This window comes from Rhinolophus sinicus, linkage group LG02 (assembly GCF_036562045.2).
Source record: "Rhinolophus sinicus isolate RSC01 linkage group LG02, ASM3656204v1, whole genome shotgun sequence".
Taxonomy (NCBI): domain Eukaryota; kingdom Metazoa; phylum Chordata; class Mammalia; order Chiroptera; family Rhinolophidae; genus Rhinolophus; species Rhinolophus sinicus.
The window spans coordinates 83,750,039-83,771,555 of record NC_133752.1 but is presented as its reverse complement, the minus strand read 5'-3'; the positions used below and the strand labels follow the sequence as shown (position 1 = coordinate 83,771,555).

At 33.5% G+C, this 21,517-nt stretch overlaps 1 protein-coding gene across 3 annotated transcripts in view; it reads right to left on the bottom strand.

Moving 5' to 3' along the window:
* EPC1 (enhancer of polycomb homolog 1) overlaps positions 1 to 21,517 on the bottom strand; it is an 86,062-nt gene that overhangs the window by 12,409 nt on the left and 52,136 nt on the right. For all 3 annotated transcript variants that reach the window (XM_019731488.2, XM_019731485.2, XM_019731486.2), the window contains exons 2-9: positions 14,002 to 14,161; positions 5,249 to 5,394; positions 4,610 to 4,816; positions 4,104 to 4,252; positions 3,081 to 3,240; positions 1,862 to 2,038; positions 1,691 to 1,780; positions 1,448 to 1,596 (exon numbers count right to left, since the gene is read on the bottom strand). In XM_019731488.2, the coding sequence (XP_019587047.1) occupies positions 1,448 to 1,596; positions 1,691 to 1,780; positions 1,862 to 2,038; positions 3,081 to 3,240; positions 4,104 to 4,252; positions 4,610 to 4,816; positions 5,249 to 5,394; positions 14,002 to 14,161 (1,238 nt within the window). The remainder of the gene's footprint in view (positions 1 to 1,447; positions 1,597 to 1,690; positions 1,781 to 1,861; positions 2,039 to 3,080; positions 3,241 to 4,103; positions 4,253 to 4,609; positions 4,817 to 5,248; positions 5,395 to 14,001; positions 14,162 to 21,517) is intronic.

Genomic DNA, 21,517 nt, shown 5'->3' with positions numbered 1-21,517 from the left:
ACAGACAGCTCACACTGAATATTTAAAAGCTATAATTTTGATTATTTCAGTATTTGGTTCTATAGGCTAAAATATCAGTATCTGATAAAGGTACTTTCTTTTATGTTATAATGATTTGATTAAAAAAGAGAGTAATCCATTTCACAGAATGAGGTAAATATTTTACAACAGCGAGTTTCTTACAGTTCTTTGGGTTGGTCTACCAATATAAGTTACATATATGAAAGTATTTTTCTTTTCAACCAAAGATTTTTCACTTTCATTACAAAGCAAGCAGAAAACGTTATGAAATGCGGCTAGCATACCTGTCCTCTATTTAAGGAAAAACTTTTTTGTGGTGTGTGAAAGTAGGAGGAGGTAGGAGAAATCAGTAAAAACTATGTGATCTTTGGGATATGTTATATCATTAAAATTTCTAACAAAATATTTGATCCATTACTCTAGAGGATATATTTTTGTTACTAATATAAACTTTATAAATGACCCCATCTTAAATGCTAACATTGATATTAAACTGGTATAGAGTAAGATATAGCTAACAGAGAATTTTCACCACTACTGATGTCAACATAACGATGTGAGAAAAAGCACTAAATAAAATGTATTTTAATGCCCTGATAATTCTAAACTAATGTTTAAGTGGTAAAAACTGCAATTACGATTAAAAAATGAAACAAATATATGTATAAGCCATTTATTTATTATAAATTATACCCTTAGGTTTCTCCCTGAAAGTACTGATATTATCTATTTTGTCTTTTAATTTTTTTCACATTTTACATGAAGTCTTCTTTTTCTTCGCTTTTATGCATTCTGCAATTCCTTCCCTGCCTCCACCGCCCCCTCAACACACACACAACTTCTCACATAAAGGCATCAAATATGAAGGATAAAGGCATTGAGTATGAAGGATAAAGGCATCAAGTACGAAGGAGTTCTATCAGATTTAACCAAAGCAAGAAGAGCAATTAGATCCTGACAAACTGGGAAGTCAAGATCAGGTCATGCATGGATCCTGGAGGCTTTTTACTGATGAGTTAAACAACTCCATATGCTATATATGACATTTCTTAACCTATTTAATCCTTCTTTTTCAATATCTCCCAGAACTCCTGAAACAACCTGTATTTTCTTTAACTTAATACAATTTATGCAATCATGATTTACTCTTGCCTTTATCTAGTGCCTTTTGTCAGAATTCTATCCACAAGGATAGATATCTGAGGTTTTCAAACTTGGGAAGAAAAGCAGATCCATTAGGGACATTAGTTATGCTTTAAAAGCTATGTTTATATAAGAACCAGGTAGGAAAATATTTCAGTCTAAAAATTAGTTAAGAACAAGTGGGAACAAACGAGCTATTAAGGATTACCTCAGTTTAAATTTTAGGTTCAATTTATCCTATTGTGTAAAATATCGCTATGCTTCGAATACAGAAATACCTTACCTTCCACCGCGCCCAACCCGTCTTCGTGCAAATCCAATACACCTTTGGGGTACGGTAAGGGTAGTTAAGCAGTATCTATATCGCACATCCCCTAATCCTCCATCTTTAGGACTAGTCCAAGGCCAGTTGCCAGTTTGGTCTAAGTGAGGCTTAAAAAAAAAAAAGAAAAAAAAAGAAAATCCAAGTTATTTTGTCAGTCAAGGGTAAGCAGTTTGTAATTTAAAAAGAAAGCCTGAAACTTACAGCATAGTACTGACAGCCTGCTTTCCTACGGAAAGCAAAGGGACCATCGGGATCATTCTCTTCCTCAGCTTCTGAAGAGCCAGACAAAACCTTTAAATAAAATAAAGTGGGTCAAGACATGTGACTTTCTACATTCCTCCTCTATATTCATAGGGAAATTCTTATATTTACCTGGGAGAGAGGTTCTTCGTCTGAGCTGGGAAAGTCATACTGATTTAAATCTTTAGCATTAAACACCGGCAGTGCAGCAGGACTCGTCTGTTGAGGAGGAGCAGCAGCAGACGATGGTAAGACTTTGGGCTTCTTTTCATATTTACGTTTAGGTCGGATAAGATCAGCTTTATCTTGCTGCAATAAAGTCATGAGTTAATCAAACACTAGGAAACCATGTTCAACAAACCTGCAGTTTTAGGGAAGTTTTAAAATGAAGTTTACTGCTAAATGAAGGCATTCAAACTCATAAGAGATACAAGACTCTTACGTTTTACCATCTTATATTGTCAAGTCTTAGAGATTGGTTGGTCTCTGAAAACATTAATACGCTCCTACAACCTAACCATAATCTCAAAGTATTTTGTTTCAATTAAAGTGAAGGAAAAGAATGAAAGTTTTCCAGCTTCTGAAACCCTGTAACTGCACTTAGTATTTACCACTGGCTCCCGTATCTTTTTTTTTTTTAATTTTCTATGAAAATACAGAATAAAAAGGGATATTTAGTCTTTATTCTAAAGAACTAACAAATAAATACAGGGAAAATAATAATGAACAATTTTACATACACAGAAAACAGACTTCAGATTACCATTAACATAGTGGATAATAAAGCCATAAAGCTGAGATGTTATGAAAATAAATAGTAGGGATTTACTACTAGCTGAACAATGAAGGTATTCTGGAGTGGTGAACTGAGCAGTTTTAGAGGATGAAGATGAAATCATTAAACAGGAGAAACACAAGGATAAAGTACAGAGGCAAAAGTGACTGAGCTGATGAACATAGGGCATGTTAGAAATATGTATGGAAGGGATAGCAGAGGCGAGGAGAGGTATGAATTTAAGGTGTAAGAAAAACGCAAGAAAGATTAGAGGCAAAAATGTCTTTGTTGGGAAGAAAAAACTCATGGCAAGTATCATGGTTATGTAAATGTGCTAAATATTTCAAGTTTTATGCAGCTTATAGCATTATGGTTTTTGGGGAAAAGTTAATTACAAAGTTAATTATTATTTACAAGCTCTCCTGTTCTATCAACAGGACCGTCCTGAATGGAAAAGCTGGCTTTGTAGCATATTTCGTGGTAGGCTTTCTATGTATCTCTTTTTATTTCACTTTGATTTTAATGATAAAATACCACTCCATTATCAGCTACTATCATCACAGAATTTTTACTCACCTTATTAACTTTAAAGTCCTTCACATCCATTGCTTCCTGATGTTTAAATTGACTGCTATTAGTAATAGGGATGATGGGGATGGCATAAGTAGGTTTCACTGGTTGTCTCTGTGCCATGACCTCAGACATAATCTCTCCATTGTAGTCACCCAAATTATACCTGAAATTATAAAAAAGAAAGTTTAAAAAATTATCTTTGTAAGTACTTATCCTTATTACTATTAATTACCAACTGAGATATAATTACAAACACTGATTAGACTTGGTAAAATTAGTTAAAATTTGACTAATTTGCTGAATGCTTATTAAAATTAAAGATTATATAATTCTTTTGGTTTCTTCCTTTTACTTTTTGACTTATAGTATTATCTTGGCACCATAAATATGATTGTGGGGGGCGGTGGGGAGAGGTTCATATTTTAACTCAACAATTCTGGTGAAAGAGTCGGTGGAGATGTTGAAATTAATGCTTAAAATGGTGCTGAGGAACTTTCTGCTAACTTGAATTGATTGTGCTATAAAACTAATTTTTCTGAAATGAATTACAAGAAATTTATTAATGGTTTTCTTTGGGGTAGGGACTAGGAAACGGGAATAAAGCTTAAAAGTTTTCACTGTGTACCTTGCTGAATGCTTATTTGAATGTTAAGATTATAAATATTTCCTCCTCCCTTATGCTTTTTTTAAAATCAGTACCATCTAGCAGATAAAATAAAAAACCTTAAATTGACAAATGCTCTGTCCCTCATAGCTCTGCACACACGTAAGGACAAAAGAGTAAGATTTCAAAATGGAAATACCTGGCATAGTTTAATTTTACTGAACTCAGTCACTTTTAAAGAAAAGAGAGGAACATATGTAACATTATACAAAGTATATCATACCACACATTTAAATAGTTTCTAATTATTATTAAAAGAAGATATTTCTGGAGTTACAGATAACTGCTTAAGAAATAAATTAACTCAATATAGAAAATGCTAATGGTACCATACTTACTAACATTATTAAATTATACTTTACCTCTTTTCCATAATTTCCAGTGTTAAGTGCAATAGCTCCCTTTTACTCTTTTCTCTTCTTTTTATCATCTCTAGAATAGTAACAGCCCGACTTAGATCTCGACGCAGTTTAAGCATTTTTTCATAAGAGGCTTCATCATTTTTGCGATTCTGCAAATACAAAGTTGCTTATTTAATGTCAATAAGTATTGCTAGCTAGTGGCATTCTGAACATAATAGCTATTGACATATATAAGAACATATATATTTGAAGGGTTAGAAGAGAATTTAAAAACAGTAAAAGGGGGCATGCATCACCAGGAAATCAATTTTGTGTATGATTTTAAATGGATTAACATTAAAATATATCAATAGCTCCACAATGAATCTTACGATTTATTTTTCATTATACTGTAAAGTATTTAAACACAAATTAAAACACAGGCTTCAGATATTGATATGCACAACTATAAACAATTTTTCTTACATCAAAAAATAATTACCACCCAATTTCCCAAATTCACTCACTTTTCGAGTCTGCATTTTTTCAGTACGTCTTCTAAAAGCCACATAAGGATCATTTGTGCTGGAACCATCTCGCTTTTCTTGTTTTACTGATGGGATAAGAGATGGCCCCCGACAGTTTTTTCTCTTTTTAATCCAGTATTCATAAACTTCTCTAATTAATTCATCATCTTCTTTTAGCAGCAGTTTGGCTTCCTGCAGACTGACTGGCTAAATGTAAAATTATGATGTCATTTTCATATAATACATATATAAGGTTCAAAAGCACTTCTAAATTTAAATGACAACCATCAAAATAATAACAGTATTTACAATAGCAAACATGCAGAGTAGCTTGCACGCGTCAGTCATTGAGCTAGATGCTTCATATACACTATTTTATTTCATTTTCACAACCATTCTATCATCTCTATTTTGCAGATGGGAAAACTGAGGCACAGATAAATTAAACATACTGCTCTAGACAATACAGGTCATAGTGGGCAGAAATGGGATATGACTTCGTGCTTGTTAACTCGAGACTGCTCACGTCCCTTCCCCAACATATTTTTCCATATAAATGTTGATATTTATATAAATGCATACAACACACACACACACACACACACACACTCTCTTATTATATATACAATTAAGTTGTACCTGCTGACCACTGCCTTTTTCTAGACGGTCAATCATCTCCTCAAATTGCAATGGGCAGATGTCCATTTTCTTTTTCAGTTTATTCACGAATACTTCATCTTCAGAATCCAAATCATAATCAGGCTGTTCAGCATCCAAACTAAAAGCTGACAGAAGAAACCATAAGCAATCATTCACTGTGTGAATCCACTGACAAAAACCTCTCACAGATGTCTGGATAAAAACAAGACCTAAACTTTCTAAAGAAATGAGAAAGATTTTTTTGGATTTTTTTTCAGTCATACAGTCTAAGATTACAGTTTTGTTTCCCATATTTAAAGTTTAAGAAAGGAGATTATCTTTACTGTTAATATAGATAAATGATAAAAGATCATGGATGTGATCCCACCCCCAAAAGCAAATACAATAGAAACCTACTGTTAAGAACATAGATTATTAAATGTATTGGGTTAAACTATATGAAAAGTAGCTCAAACCTTGATAAAATGTCATCAATTTCATGTTTTGACATAATATAAAGAGATATGGTCTTTAAATAAGACTGTTTTTAGAATATTTAAGTTCTTTTAAAAAACAGATTTAACTACTTTACCAAAAGCTTAGGGAGTGGCATTGAAAGCTGAAGTGGTAGAACCACTGCCAACAACAGTAACAGCTATCATTCAGTGAGTGCATTCTTGATAAGTTTTGTTCCCTCATGAGAATCACTGCTATGATGATAGAACTGTGAGGTATTTCTTGTATTTGTCAAGATTTGAAAAAGGGGGGGGGGCAAAAAACCCACTGCTCTGTATTATTAAATGCCATTCAATTACTTATAAAAATAAAGCTAGGTTGATAATATAACTAAAACATTCAGTAGCCTGATGTCGTAATTTGTCTCACATCTTTCCCTTGCTTAATTCCTCCTAACTTCCCGTCATCTTAGAATCAAAATTTTATGAGGCCCTTTTTGATGTAGCCTGTCCAGTCTCATCAGTACTTTATGATCCAGCAACATCCAACTTTATGTATCTAACACAGCAAGCTATTTCATGTCCTCAGGCCTTTACATTAGCTAGTTCCTGCCTGCCCACCTAGCAAATGACTATTCTTTTCAAAACCCAACCTGACAATAACTCCTGTGGAATCGTTTCATGACTGCCCTCTACAAATAAGAGATTCCTAACCACTTTTATCTTTTTTAGAAGCTATGAACCTTCTCCCCAGAACAATACTGTGTAAACATATTTTGCATAAATTACAAGCAATTCAAATATTGAAAGTTGCTGGTACCAAGGTTAGATCACTTCCGTTCTTTGGTACTGTTTTTTACACATACTTTATAATCTACATGTTAAGCATTAGAATATGACTGATTTCCTCGAGAGGAGGCATTGTGTCTTCTTATTTATCTCTGACCTCTGGTGCAGATAGTAAACATGTTCATCCTGCATGCTAACTGTTTGCAGTACTCTCCAGAAAAAAATTCTGATACTGCATCTATTCATGTGGGGGAAAATCTGAAAAAATGTGCGGTCATCCATTAGTGGTATCTATGACAGGTACAAGAAGGGACTCCCATTTGCTCCAAATCTGCCACCCCTACACTTCAAGTTTAATATAGTATTTATAGAGGAATCCAATAAATATTTGTAGAATTGAATATATTATACCATTATGTTTCATTTTCTATTTTGACCCATATCACATTTCTATAATGTTTCTCATTAAAGTAAATGGATATTCAGACTCCATAAACATCTGTTATGTTAACATCTTTACAACCTGATAGGTAGGCCCTCCAATGATTTTCCATCATCTAATTCTGTTTGTTATTGCTATGCAAACAGAGTTTTTGGAGATCTCAAAGTGGATGAAAACTTTGTTGGATTAAAAACATTTGTTTTTTTGTCCCTAACCAAGGTAATTCATATTTGTGTTGTTCAATAGGGTAACCACTAGCCATGTGTAGCTAATTAAATTTAAACTTACTTAAAAAAAAATTCAGTACCTCAGTCACATTAGCCACATTTCAAGTATTAAACAGCACGTAGCTAGTGGCTACTGTTGTACCAGACAGCACGAATTACAGAGTATCTTCATCACCACTGAAGTTCTATTGAAGAGCGGTGATCCAGATAATGCAGAAAACCACCTAGCAATGTTCTACCTTCTTAAGGGTATATTTTATATTTTTAGGGTCTCATTTTTATATTACTTTTGCATCCTCCACTATAAAAAATATTTTTGTTTAGATCAAATCACATTTACAAAGCTTAATAAGTCATAAAAACTAAACAAGCTCACCTAATATCACCTTACTTTTGCATCATCAAAATACACTTGACATACTTCTGGTATACATTTTATCATCAATGATAAGTCATGTCCAAAATATCAGGGAACAAGAATCAAGACTGGAAAGGAAAATTTCTCTCCTAGGGAGCTCAGTGGTTTTCCACTGAAGTTAACTGAGAGACTACTATTGCCTCTGCAAGAAGTTATTTCTCTTAGTTGGTGCAAACACATCTAAGATCTTAAAAATATAAGGAGAGCCAATTCTTGTTCAGTTACAAAATATTAAAGCCCTAGAGAAAAGGTAACATGAAAAAATTCACTTTAGGATTTCAGTTGACCAAAAAATCCACAGGCAATGATTAAAGTGTAATATAGCTTTATCCAAATCTGTAATTCCAACTGACAGTTCAAGCACAGCTAATACAGATGTAACGTATTTATCATGGTCATAGAAATGGAGTTATCTTCAAATTTTCTGGGCCATGTAAATGAGTGTGTTCAAAGGGTATAAAGAAAAACAGGCAAATGTGTTGCCTCTTCTAATTAAGTTCTACCAATTAAAATGAGACCTAGCTGGCCAATAATTGTTAAATAATAGGAGCCATACTGTACAAACTGACTCCTTTAAAATATTTGCTAAGGATAAACACAGCTATGTGTATGGTTAAGCAAAATACAATATAATGTACAGATGGAGAAAATAAATCTAAGCAAGAACAACATAAGAATACGTAATTTATTAGATTATTTTAAACAGACTGGTACAAACTATAGTACTTACCCCTGGACTTAAGAATCCAGTGAGAGATGAAACGTATATAAAGGACCATGTACCAAGTGCCATACTATGGCTCAGACTATGCGTGTATGGGTGGGTATGTCCATAACTCCAAACAGTATTTTAAAAATACAAAAAGCAAATAGTGAAACATCTGGATGCATGAAATGGCACAAAATGTGGATTAGGGACAGAATATAATCCCTGATTGAAAAGAAGGTACACTATCCAAGGTTGAGGAGAAATTTCTCAGACCAGGAATGGTAAACAGATTTACCAACTCAAGCACTAGCTCTCAATGATTGGAATATCTTCTTGCAAAACTTCTGGAATAAATTTTGAGCAGCAGAAAAGACTGTCATAATAATGATATTTACTACGGGGTATTAGGTATTTGATATCTTTGCCTTAGACCTAAGAAGACAAAGCTTTCACTGGCTAGCTAGATCAGGAAATCCTTCAACTTCTTTACTAGAGACAGAGCTTAGAGTTACTTCTAGAATGTACCTGGGGAGAGTAAATGGAGAATCCCAGATCTGACAGATCTGAAATTCCAGATATGAAATCCTTTGTAGATAAAGTTTTTTGGTTCATGCTACAGATTTTATGTCAGAAAGTAGTACCAGAAGAATAATGGCGTAAGAATGTATGTTGTAGTGTGATGCGGGGACAGGCAAACAGAAGGAGAAAATGCAGTCTTTCAGAATGAGGGCATAAAAAGACAGGACACATCTACTCTGAGAGGTAATAAAAAAGTTCTATAAAGATCTATTTAAAAAAATTTTTTTTTAATTTAGGAGTTCAAACTTACAAAATTTACAAAATAAAAATGGTCAAGGAACACCAGCATATCCTTTACCCAGATTCACCCAGTTAAAATTTTATTTCATTTGTTTTATCATTTGCACGTGCATCTCTCTCTCTCTACAGACACACACACACACACAATTTTTTGAGCCATCGAAGAGTACATTACATTCATAATGGCTCTTTACTGCTAGATACTTCACAGTGTATTTCCTAAGAAGAGCGAGGTTATTTTATGTAATCATTGTATAGTCATTAACTTCATAAACTGACACTCATACAATTTAATCTTCTGCCTATATTCCAATTTATCAGCTGATCTAATAATTTATAACATTTCCCCGCCAGCACAGGACCAGTCTAGGATCAAGTATTATTTTCATTGTTATCTCTTTAGTCAACTTTAATCTGGAACATTTCCAGAGCCTTTCTTTGTCTTTCAAGATACTGATATTTTTTGAAGACAACATCCCTCTTCCCAGGACTTTATTACTGTCATCATCATCATCATCATCATCATCACATTTCTCACTTTGTGCCTGATTTTTTCCCACTGTGATGAGATTAAGCACTGTTAACTGGTACCCTGCAATACTCAACCGTCTTAGTCCTCCGCAGGATATGACATGTAGGGCACACATGTTCATCTGTTCCTCGTAAGTAATGATGGTTTTGATCACCAGTCAAGACATTGCCTGATTACTCCACTGTATTTTTTCCCATCCTTTTAACTAATATGCAGTTTGTGAGGAGAGCTTAATACCATGCAAATATCATGCGTCTCATCAAAATTTCCTCTTATATTGAGCATACATTGATGATTCTTGTGTGATTCAATCTTGATCACGGTAATTGCAAAAATGATTTCCCAGCTCCCGGACTCTCTCTCACATTGTACTATTCAGCTCTTGGCATTCTACTCTTTTCCACCATTTATCTATTTATTATCAGTATTGACTCATGAATTCCTACTTTTTCAATGGTTTACAATTCATTATTGTACTTAATTATTCCATTGTTTCAATTGTCCCAGAATTAGCCAACTGAAACTCCTGTGTCCTTGTGATATGTCTCTATTTTTTTTAGAGTGCTTAATGTCTGGCATTACAAGCTGTTCCAGGTTTATCCTGTACATACCCGGCCCCAGCCCTGGAACCAGCCATTTTTCTCACCGGTTCTTGGTCCCATTTAGTGGAGAATGGATTAGAGAACAGGTACTAGGTGTGCTCATTGCTACTGAATATATTTGCTTCTTGGCCCTTCCAGTGGACAGAACTATAAATGCATATATCTGTTAGGTTGGTACAAAAGTAATTGCAGTTTAAAAGGTTAAAAACAATTGCAAAATCGCAATTACTTTTGCACCAACTTAATACATCTATGCATACACATATATACATATATAAATATACATCAAGACTGCTCTTTAAAAAAAGATTTTTATTAAAAATATAGCTAATATACAATATTATATTAGTTTCAGGGGTACACCATAGTTATTCAACATTTACATATCTAAAGAAGTGGTCACCGTGATAAGTCCAGCAACCATCTGACCCCATATTGTGCTATCACAATATACCCACCTGGCACTATACATAGTTATTACCATATTATTGACTATATTCCCCAGGCTTTACTTTACATCCCATGACTATTTTATAACTACCGATTTGTACTTCTTAATCCCTTCATCTTTTTCACCCTGCCCCCAACCACCTCTCCCAAGACTGCTCTTTTAAAAAAGACTTCCTCTGAGGATTAACAGTAGAGCTTTGAAGCCCAAGGGGAAGAAGGAGACAGAACTGTTCCTGTCTACTATGGTCAGAGCTGTTCTGTCCTTTCTTCCAGTATAAATAGGAAAGGAGAAGTCCTAGCTGTATAATCTAGAAGCTTTACAGATCACGAATCAAAAGAGAAATACCATCAAGACCCTTTGGATCAGGAAATGTGAGCAGCACTCAGTGAAATAGCTTAGAAGATAACTACAGTCTGGAACTAATGAAGGGGATGATGGTTTTAATATGGGTTTCTTCCTTCAGAGCTCTGACTAGGATAAAAAGGAGTAAATTGTGATCTCTTTCCTAAGCCTGTTGAAGACAAGAATAGAGTTGAGATTTTTCCAAACCAACGTTCAATGAAATATTAACAGGTAACAGGTAATGAATATGTTTGGAAAATGCAGGGTTAAAAAAAACATAAACTTTTATTTATTTATTTTTAACTGTAAGACTCTAAGAATCTATAAACACAGTAATATGCAGTATGACTGGGGGTGGAGAGGAGAATATAACATGCAATAATTCTAACATGTTTGGTCATTGTTTTTCAAAGGCATACTAATTAATATCTCAAAAATGCTGAAGAACAGTTTGTGTAACTTTCATTTAAGAGCTTTACAAAACAGAAATTAAGGGAGCTGAAGTGAACCGGTCCATATATATAATTGGTAATGTACCCTTCATAGGCAATTCACTAGACCACCTAGCAGTCAAGAGTCAATGTTAACTCTGTAGAAATTTACACTATAATTAACTTTTTATTTATTCTAGCACATTAAAAGCCAATACCAATTTTTAAAGGATTAACATCAATTTTACACAATCTCTTCCAGAAAACAGAATAAGAGGGAACACTTCCCAACCTGTTTTATGAGGTCAATATTACTCTGATACCAAAACCAAACAAGACAGAGTATAAAAAAAGACTACTACTAACCAGTATCTTTCATTAACTTAGATGCAAAACTCCCCAATAAATTTTAGCAAATCTCACCCAACAACATATGAAAAAAATAATACACCACAGCCAAGTGGGATTTATTCCAGGTATGTAAGGCTGGTTCAATATTTGAAAATCAAGCAATGTAACCTATCACATCAACAAGCTAAAGAAGAAAAATCACATTGTGCTATTAATTGATGAAGAAAAAACATTTGACAAAACTCTTTCATGATAACAACTCAGTACACTAGGAATAGAGGGGAACTTCCTCAATCTCATAAATAGCTACTACAAATAATCCTACAGGTAACATAATAGTTAATGGTGAAAAACTGAATTCTTCCCTGTAAAATCAGGAACAAGGCAAGGATATCTGCTCTCACTACCCTTATTTTAACATAGTACTGAAGTTCTAGCCACTATAATACAGAAAGAAAGAGAAATTATAGACATACAGATTGGAAAAAAAACAAACAAACTGTTTCTATTTGCAGCCTACAACATGATTTTCTACATAGAAACCCCAAAGAATCTGCAAACATCTCCTAGAACTAGTGAGTAATTTTAGTTAAGATCACGGGACATAAGCTCAAGAAACAATTCAATTGCATTTCTATATACTGAAAAGAACAAGTGAAAACCAAAATTAAAAAATGCAATATCAGTTTAAATTGCTCCAAAGAAAATAAAACACTCAGGCATAAAAAAATAAGTAAGAAAACCAAAAAAAAAAAAAAACCTCCACAAAAACAAGAAAAACCACACCATATACAGAATTTGTATTGTAAAACTTATAAAATGTCAACGAAAGAAATCAAAGACAATCTAAATAGTTGGAGAGTCATACCGTGGTCATGGACTGGAAGACTCAACACTAAAGGTATCAATTCTTCCTAAAATGATGTATAGGTTTAATATAATTCCTATCAACATCTCAGTAAGTTTCTTTGTAGATAAAAGTTTTTTGTATTATTTATATGGAAAGGTCCCAGACTAACCAAAACAATTTAGAAAAATAATAAAGAATCGCTCTCCCTGTGAAGCAAAATTATTATATAGCTGTAATAATCAAGACAAAAACACCGTCTTGAGATAAACACAAAGATCAATGGAATAGAGCACAGAACCCAGAAACAGACCCACATCAATATGCCAAATTGATTTTTGAACAAGAAGGTAAAGCAACTCAATGGAGGAGGGATAGTTTTTTCAATAAATGGTGCTGGAATAACTGGACATCCATAGGTAAACACCCCCCCAAAACAAAAAACCTTGATGTAAACCTCACATTCAGAATTGATCATATACTTAAATGTAAAATGTTAAAACTTCTAGAACGAAACATAGGAGAAAATCTTTGAGACCCAGGATAAGGCAAAAAGGAGTTAATACCAAAATCTCGATCCCTTAGAGGCTGGTTCAGTATTTGAAAATCAAGCAATGTAACCTATCACATCAACAGCCTAAAGAAGAAAAATCACATTATCCTATTAATTGATGAAGAAAAAACGTTTGACAAAACTCTTTCATGATAACAACTCAGTACACTAGGAATAGAGGGGAACTTCCTCAATCTCATAAATAGCTACTACAAATAATCCTACAGGTAACGTAATACTTAATGGCCAATACTGGGTTGCCATCTGTTTCTGTCCAAGTTCTACTGGAACACAGCCATGTCCAGTCGTTTATGTATTGTCTATTGTTGATTTTGCCTTACAATGGCAGAGTCGAACAGTTGTGATAAATGACAAAAATGACCAACAAAGTCTAAAGTGTTTACTACCTGACTCTTTACAGAGAGTTTGCTGACTCCTGAGTAACACTAAGAAGTTCTTTAAGGCTATTACTATTCCTGTTTCTGAACAGTAAGAAAACCATTATATCTGAGGCACTGTCTTTATCCTATCTGTCTAAAGTAATATTAGATCCCATGCAGAGATGAAACTGAAAATCTAGGATGAAAATGCTATCTCTTTTTGTCAGGCAGAAATCTCAAGCCCAATTTTAAAAGTTGAAAATGGGCTCTAGTAACTCTCAATTAATTGATGTTGGTCAATGAAATGGGTATTGAAAATGGCCTTGAATAGATAAAAAAATCTGTCAAGAGTTACATAAGGTAATAAATATATAAAATATAATTATTAAAAGAGTAGTTACTTACGCTGTATGTGAATGAGCTGCTTTGGCATCTTAAACTCCCCGGGATATATAGACTCATAGTAAGCAATATTACTTTCTGCCTCTGGGACTGGAATAACCATATTATCCCTCTTCTCGCCATACACCTGCTGTGCTGAAATAGCCCGCTGAAGATGGTGTTCCTGAAAAGAAGGGAAAACAGGTAAGTTTATGTCTTAAAAGAAGAGCCAACAGAATGTATAGCCTTATGAAGAGGTTTTTGTTCATCGTTTTAGTAGTTTTGAAAGAATGCTGCCAACCATACAGTTAGTGGTGAAAACATTTTAAGTAGAAATGAGATTTTGTTACATTGTATATTTTCTGTTTATGAAAAGGTACTACACTGAAATTAAGAGGTAAATTATACAAAAGATTTCAAAAAGTTGACTGAAACTGTCACTTAAAATTGCACTTTACAGATGAGATTAAAAGGGTTTAAACATCTGAACTTTTTGTATGAGGAAAGCAGGCAATGGATAAAAAATATTTATTGACTCTAATCTCCTATTCAGTAAATTCATGCAAATATCATCTTTTCAAAGAAGGGTAGAGATTATTATCCCTATTTTCAGTTGATGAAACGGACACAGATTCAAACATTGCCTTTTGTCTTGAGTAAAAATCTTTTTAAATGACTTTCCAGACCCTTTTTTGAAGAGTAATAGAGAAAGTATCAGGCGTTGAAAGCAAAGGCTCTGGAGTTTGTGACTCTTGGGCAAGACTTCTAAATCTTCTAAAGTCTTCTAAATTTGTTTCCTCCAGCAAGAAAAAAACTAGCATCTACTTTATAGGGTTGGTTGGAGATTTAAGTAGGATATACATGCATAAAACGTTTAGTACCATGTTTCCCGAAAATAAGACCTAGCCAGACAATCAGCTCTAATCCATCTTTTGGATCAAAAATTAATATAAGACCCAGTATTATACTATATTATATTGTATTATATATTATATTATATTATATTATATTATATTATATTATATTATATTATATTTAATGACCGGGTCTTATATTATAGTAAAATAAGACCAGGTGTTAGATTAACTTTTGCTACAAAAGACGAATTAGAGCTGATGGTCTGGCTAGGTCTTATTTTCAGGGAAACACGGTATAATGCCTGACATATATCACAGGTGCTCAAAATAAGCTTTGGTTTAATCACCACACAGGATTATTTTGCCAGTCTGTGAAACTACCAGCTGCCATAAAAATATCAGTTCTCACCCAGCCCCATGATCACTGAATTTTGGTAAACATTTATTAAATGTAAACTAGTTTTTAAAAATTATATAAAGTTCAAGGAAGAAAAATATTCCAATAGTATGAAAACAAGAAATTCCAATCTTCAGCAAGTAGCCTCTACTAAATACCTACACGTTTATATATATTTAAATTCACAGTTAGGATTCTACTACATAACATACAGAGCTTTATCCCTCGAGCTTTGGTTCCCTTGATATATTCTGGAAATGGTTCCATGCTGATACTTCTACAATTTTCTGCAACAGCTGCACTGTATTCCACTATATGTAGATGAAGTCTAATTTATTTAACCAGACACTGATAGGAAAAAAAACCCCTGGAAACAACCTAGATGCCTATCCTCCTGGAAAAACCACTCCTGTACAATTATATATACAAGACATTTTTGAGGACTTGTGAAAGCATCTGTAGGGCAACTACAAATGGAAGTGCTCAAAGGGTATATGAGATTACAACATATATATATATATATAATCTTATATATGTAGTAACTTAACATCCCTTTGAATCTTAAATTCACCCATTTATCTTATTATTTTAGGTTAATTTCTTTACAATGATGTTTAAGTTTTTCTGACCTTAAATGTTGCTGCATTTTGCTCATTGCTAAAAGTGGAGCTTTTCTTTTCTCATTGATGTTTAAATACTCTGCATTTGAATGTTGGCTCCACAGTTCACTAGCTCTATAACTTTGGGATTTGGAACAAGAATTTTATCCCAGCAAGTTTTATCATCTGCAAATGGACATTTGTGTACCTACCACACGTGACTGTGGTTAAGATAAAATGCCTGAGACATACTAAGTACCCAAAACGTGGTAGCAAATGTATACCTTTCAATATTAAAGAAGCTGAAGAGTTTTCCATATACTTAGTTACCATTTTTACAGTTTTTCTAGTATGAACAGTATTCTGTAGAAAGATTTTTCTTTATGTTTACATCCATTTTCCAAAACTGAAGTCAAATTTGTTTATCATTATAGTGAATACTTACTGCTTTAAAAAAAATCGTATTTGTGGTTTTTTGTTTTATAAAATATTTCACACAATTTCCTCAAATCTTTAACAGTTAAGAAAATGATTTCCCTTTAATATATGGAAGTTAAGGGTGAAGTGTCAAGATGTGTACAACACACTTTTAAATGGTTCAATCAAAAACATTTTATTATAGAATTTAAAATACTGCAAAACATTAATTAAACATTAATTTAGGTTGACAGTAATATAATTGTTCACTGTATTATTCTTTCAGCTTTTCTGTAAGTTTGAAAATTTTTTATGATAAAAAGTTAAATGAATAAGAATAGGGTACTAAGGACCCAAGACGTATATAATATACAACAAATACGGTTACGTTCTTCTCAAAGTCTTAAAAATCATTCCTCAACAACTGGGATCTAACTATCACCTTACATATCCCTATTTACTCTCTCCCCATGCATGTACGAGGACACCAGGACAGGACGGAGACCAGAGAAGGCCTCTGTGGCTGGATGGGGCACAGGAAGCTTGGGGGGAGAATGACAGATGCAAATGCACAGGAGGTCAGCAGCAAACCATGCGGGGTCAGGGGTAATGTTAAGGATTTGTTCTTTTGCTAGGAGAAACAGTGCCTGAAGGGTTTTAAAAGATCACCCTGGTTACTGCATAGGAAATAGACCATAGTCTATAAAATGGAATATGTGTAGTCTTTTAATGGTTCAGAATAGTATTTAATGATATGAAAAACCCCATCACTTTATTAAGTAAAAAAGATCTAAAAATTTTATGTTCAGGATATCTGTGTTTAACCTTTTCTAAAAGAAAAAGACACAACTGAATGTATATATATATATATATATTTCTAAAAGTAGATGTGCATACACTGGAGGTGCCAAAAGTGTACACATGTGACTTGTATTCATCTTATGTTATCGGTATATATTGAGTATTACAATTTTAATACAGTTTTTTCCTTACTTAAAATGTGTATACATTTTTTTGGCACCCTCTATATATAACAATCCTCTTTATACTCCTATATTCCTTTCCCTGCTTTATTTTTTATAGCACTTACCATCCTCTGACACGTCATATACTTGGTTTATTTACTGTTGTCAACATTTCCTCTCCACCCCAATTTAGGCATCATAAAAGATTTTTGTTGTTTTGTTTACTGCTAAATAGCCACCCTAAAACTGTGCTGGGCACAAAATATTGTCTTTAAATATCTGTTGAAGAAATATGTATGTATGTATCTGTGTATGTGTACACACACACACACACACACACACACACACACACAGTTTCAAAGTATATACACCAAAACACTAACAGATTATCTCCAGGTGGTACAACTTTTAAATGCTCTTCTGTAATTTTATTTCCCCTATTTTCTAAAATGTATTTGTAATGCTTTTTGACAAAAAAATTGAATACATTTCACTAATTTTCTAAGATACAACAATAATTTCTAAAAGACATACATTATTTGGTATGTCTTTCCCATTTAAGTCAGTTTAGTTTAAGAGTAAAACATTAAAAAAGAATGAAATCTTGCCATTTGCAACAACATGGATGGACCGACAGGGCATTATGCAAAGTGAAAAATATCAGAGAAACACAAATACCTTACGATTTCACTTCTATCTGGAATCTAAAAAAAAACACAAACGAACAAACAAAACAGAAACAGACTCATATACAAAGAATAAACTGATCGCTGCCAAAAGGGAAGGGGGTAGGGGATGGGTGAGAAAGGTGATGGGGATTAAGAGGTACAAACTTCCACCTATAAAGGGAAAATAAGTCACGGGGATATAATGTACGGCACGGAAAATACAGTCAATATTTTGTACGGTGAGAGATCATTACCAGATGTATTGTGGTGACCACATTGTAAGGTGTATAAATGTAGAATCACTGTGCTGTACTCCTGAAATTAATATGTTATATGCCATCTATACTGTAATAAAATAAATATAAAAAGTAACTATTAAACAAATAAGACATTATACTCGTAGCTTTCCAGGTAATGAAAGTATTTTTAAAACCTCAAACTATATACATCTATTTCTAAGAAACAGAACATTAAATTATATAATAGCAACATTAAATTTTAAGTGAAAATGAGATTTTTGCTTCCAGTAGGAAAACAAAGAATGGTGAAACCAAGTAACAAATGAAATAAATCAGAATGAGTTCTGAATTCAGTTCAATTATTTATGGAATGTCTTGACTAAATACCTAAGATGATCCAACTCTAAATTACAGCTATATAAAAAGTTAGACGTTCCCTGAAGATAATACCTGTCAATAAAATTTCAGAAAAAAAAATCAACTTGCAGCATTGAGTACACTATCATTCCCAAACTGTGTTCACTAGAATACTTAATTTCGAATTATCAACATAGTCCAATAAAGAGTTTGACAGAAAAAAAAAATAGGTAGAAAAAGCTGATTCTAAATTTATATTTTTGTTTTTTACTTTAGGACTTCTGAGAGATTTTAACATGCTAATGTAAACTGTGGTTCTTCATGAGGGTGGATACAATCATTCCCACATAATCATTTTTTCAGAAAATATCTATAAATAGTTCATGGAGAACTTCTGTAATAGTTTGGGAAATGCTGGCATAGAACAAAAACTAGAGATATGGAGCAGAACATCTGGGCTTAAGTTTGTCCATTAATTAACTTAGTTTATATTACTGAGCACCAACTACATACCTGGCAGTGGGAACAACAATGGTAAATAAAACAGACACAGTTCCTGACACTGCAGAGCTTACACTTTAGTAGGGTGGAGAGATACAAATAAAATAGGCCTAAAAATAACTTGTAAAGTGTGATAAGTGCTATGAAAGAACAGTATAATGTGTTAAGGGAAATATAAATAGGAGAGGGATTTCAAGGACAGTATCACTTTCACTAGTACAAAGTGACATTTGTACTAAGATGTTCAGGAATGAGAACTATTAATAGTTAAAAGATTGTTTTAAGAAAAGGAATAAGCTATGTTTGAAGAGCACTTACTAGTTTGACACCTTAGCTGGGTACAATTTCTTTACATCATAGAATATTTATAAATAATTAGACTCAGTTGACAATTTAAGAGTTAGTCACCAAAACACCAAGAATAATTCCAATTTTTCATAAAAAAACAAGTCTCATCTCACAGGAAACGAAGTAAATAAAATGAAATAATCTAAAGAATTCTTTAATATTTAATATTACATAAAATAGAATCAGATAAACCATAATTTATGATTAAGCAAATAACTTAAAAAGCCTCTTGTACTGCAAGTAATTACAGATGTTTTCTGTAGATACAATATGAACAACACAAAAGAGGATCTGAAACAGACTGAACAACGATCTTTAGAAAGTGCAGAGGCACACCTTCGGGTCTCCATGGACTTTGCAGTTGTGCTGGGATCCCTAACTACTCACTGGTGTGACTTCAGCCAGCCCAGTGCACTGCGAGAGCGGGGCTTTGAGACAAAGACCCAAGTTAGGACCTCGCTTCCCCATCACAGCCCAAGTCCAGCAAGTCACCTTGCCACCTACGCATCATTACTGATTGTGTTACAGAGAGAAATATTTTTTTCTTACTTATCTTTCCCTCTCTGCTTTCCAGCAGTTCATGTTTGTTTTACTCTCCTCTTTGTTATTTTTGTACACCCTAGAAAAATTATGCCTTTTCAGGTGGCTTTTTATGGTCTCTTTGTTAAACGCATTGGTAGTTACAAAAGAATTAACTGGCTCAAGAATTAACAGGGCATACCACTTATATTTGAGAAGTCAGATATCATTTTTGTTGACTAAATAAGAGTGGCATTAGCTATCTGCTGATAAAAAGCTTTCTGAAGGGACAGCATTGCAAACGTGTCTTCAACATCTGCTCTGTGCCTTCGTTCACGTGGATGGGTAGGTACCTCTGCTGACGTTACCATTCACCATGCCCCACTTCACAATGGAAAATTCCCACTTGTTCTTCAAAGTCTGGTTTAAAATGACTACTTGTGTCACCTACTTTGTGCTCCTATAGCATACATTCTCTACTTAGAAATTGTGCTGTAATTATTTATTTGTGTAGGTACTGATCTCCAAAATGTGAGCTCTATAACATTAGACAGAAATTAAACTTTGTATCTTTTCCTTTAAAATATGTATTCTCTGGTAGGATTTGGGAACTCCAAATTCTCTTAAGGATGAGGACGAAATAAGATTATTCTTGTACTCTACTCAGCATCGAATACTGTATTCTCCTTTATTGCAGATTCTCAGTATTTTATAAAACATCATCATAGAAAAATGAGAAGGATCAGTCTAAACACAATGCATGAAAAAAATACAAGATACTTCTACTTGCTCTGTAGTTAAGTTCTAATAAATATCACCAAACCACAAAAGAGCTATTCAAGGTTGTATTGTGAGAATTCATAAATATTAAATTTATATTCATTAAATTTTTATTTAAGCAAATAATGACCTGAACACTTAGCCATAAAACAATTAAGATCACATTTAGATCTTTTGGGTTACTGAATTAAAAACAGCTTATTAAAGCAATAATAATGTATAATAATTCCTTATGGGGAAATAAGTGACGACTACTAGTAAAAAGGCACTTAAGAAGTTTAAACTCCTGATTATTTATGCATGTAGAGCTAGACTCCACTGCTACTTGAACGAAAGGGCTGAGCTGAAATACTTTCTAATGACATTCCCAAGAACCAAAACATAAATACCTATTTAGGAACACTGTTCCAGCAACTATTCCTTAGGTTTTTTAACATCCAAACACCCAATTCTTGCCTGGCTCATTGTAATAGCATCATAACTGGTTTCCCTGCTTCTTCTTCATAGAATAATCAGAGTAATTTGTTAATATACAAGTCAGATTACACCATTCTTCCATTCAAAATATTCTAGTTATTTCCCACCTCACTCAGAATAAAAGCCAAAGTTCTTAAAATTGCTTTCAAGGTCCACCATGAATTGCATTCTTCTTTCCTTATTACCCCTCTGACATCATTTACTATTCTACTCTGCTTGTCATACAAGATTCTACGCTCTTTGTCCAACTTGAAAGAAATAACCTCCAAAGAAAGGGAGGGAGGGAGGGAGGGAAAGCGAGCTCGTTCCCTCACCTTCAAGTCTTTGTTCAAAAGTTAGCTTTGCAGGCAGATCATTCTTTACCAGCTCTCCCACTACACAGGCACTACAATGGCTAAAATGGAAAGGCTGATATC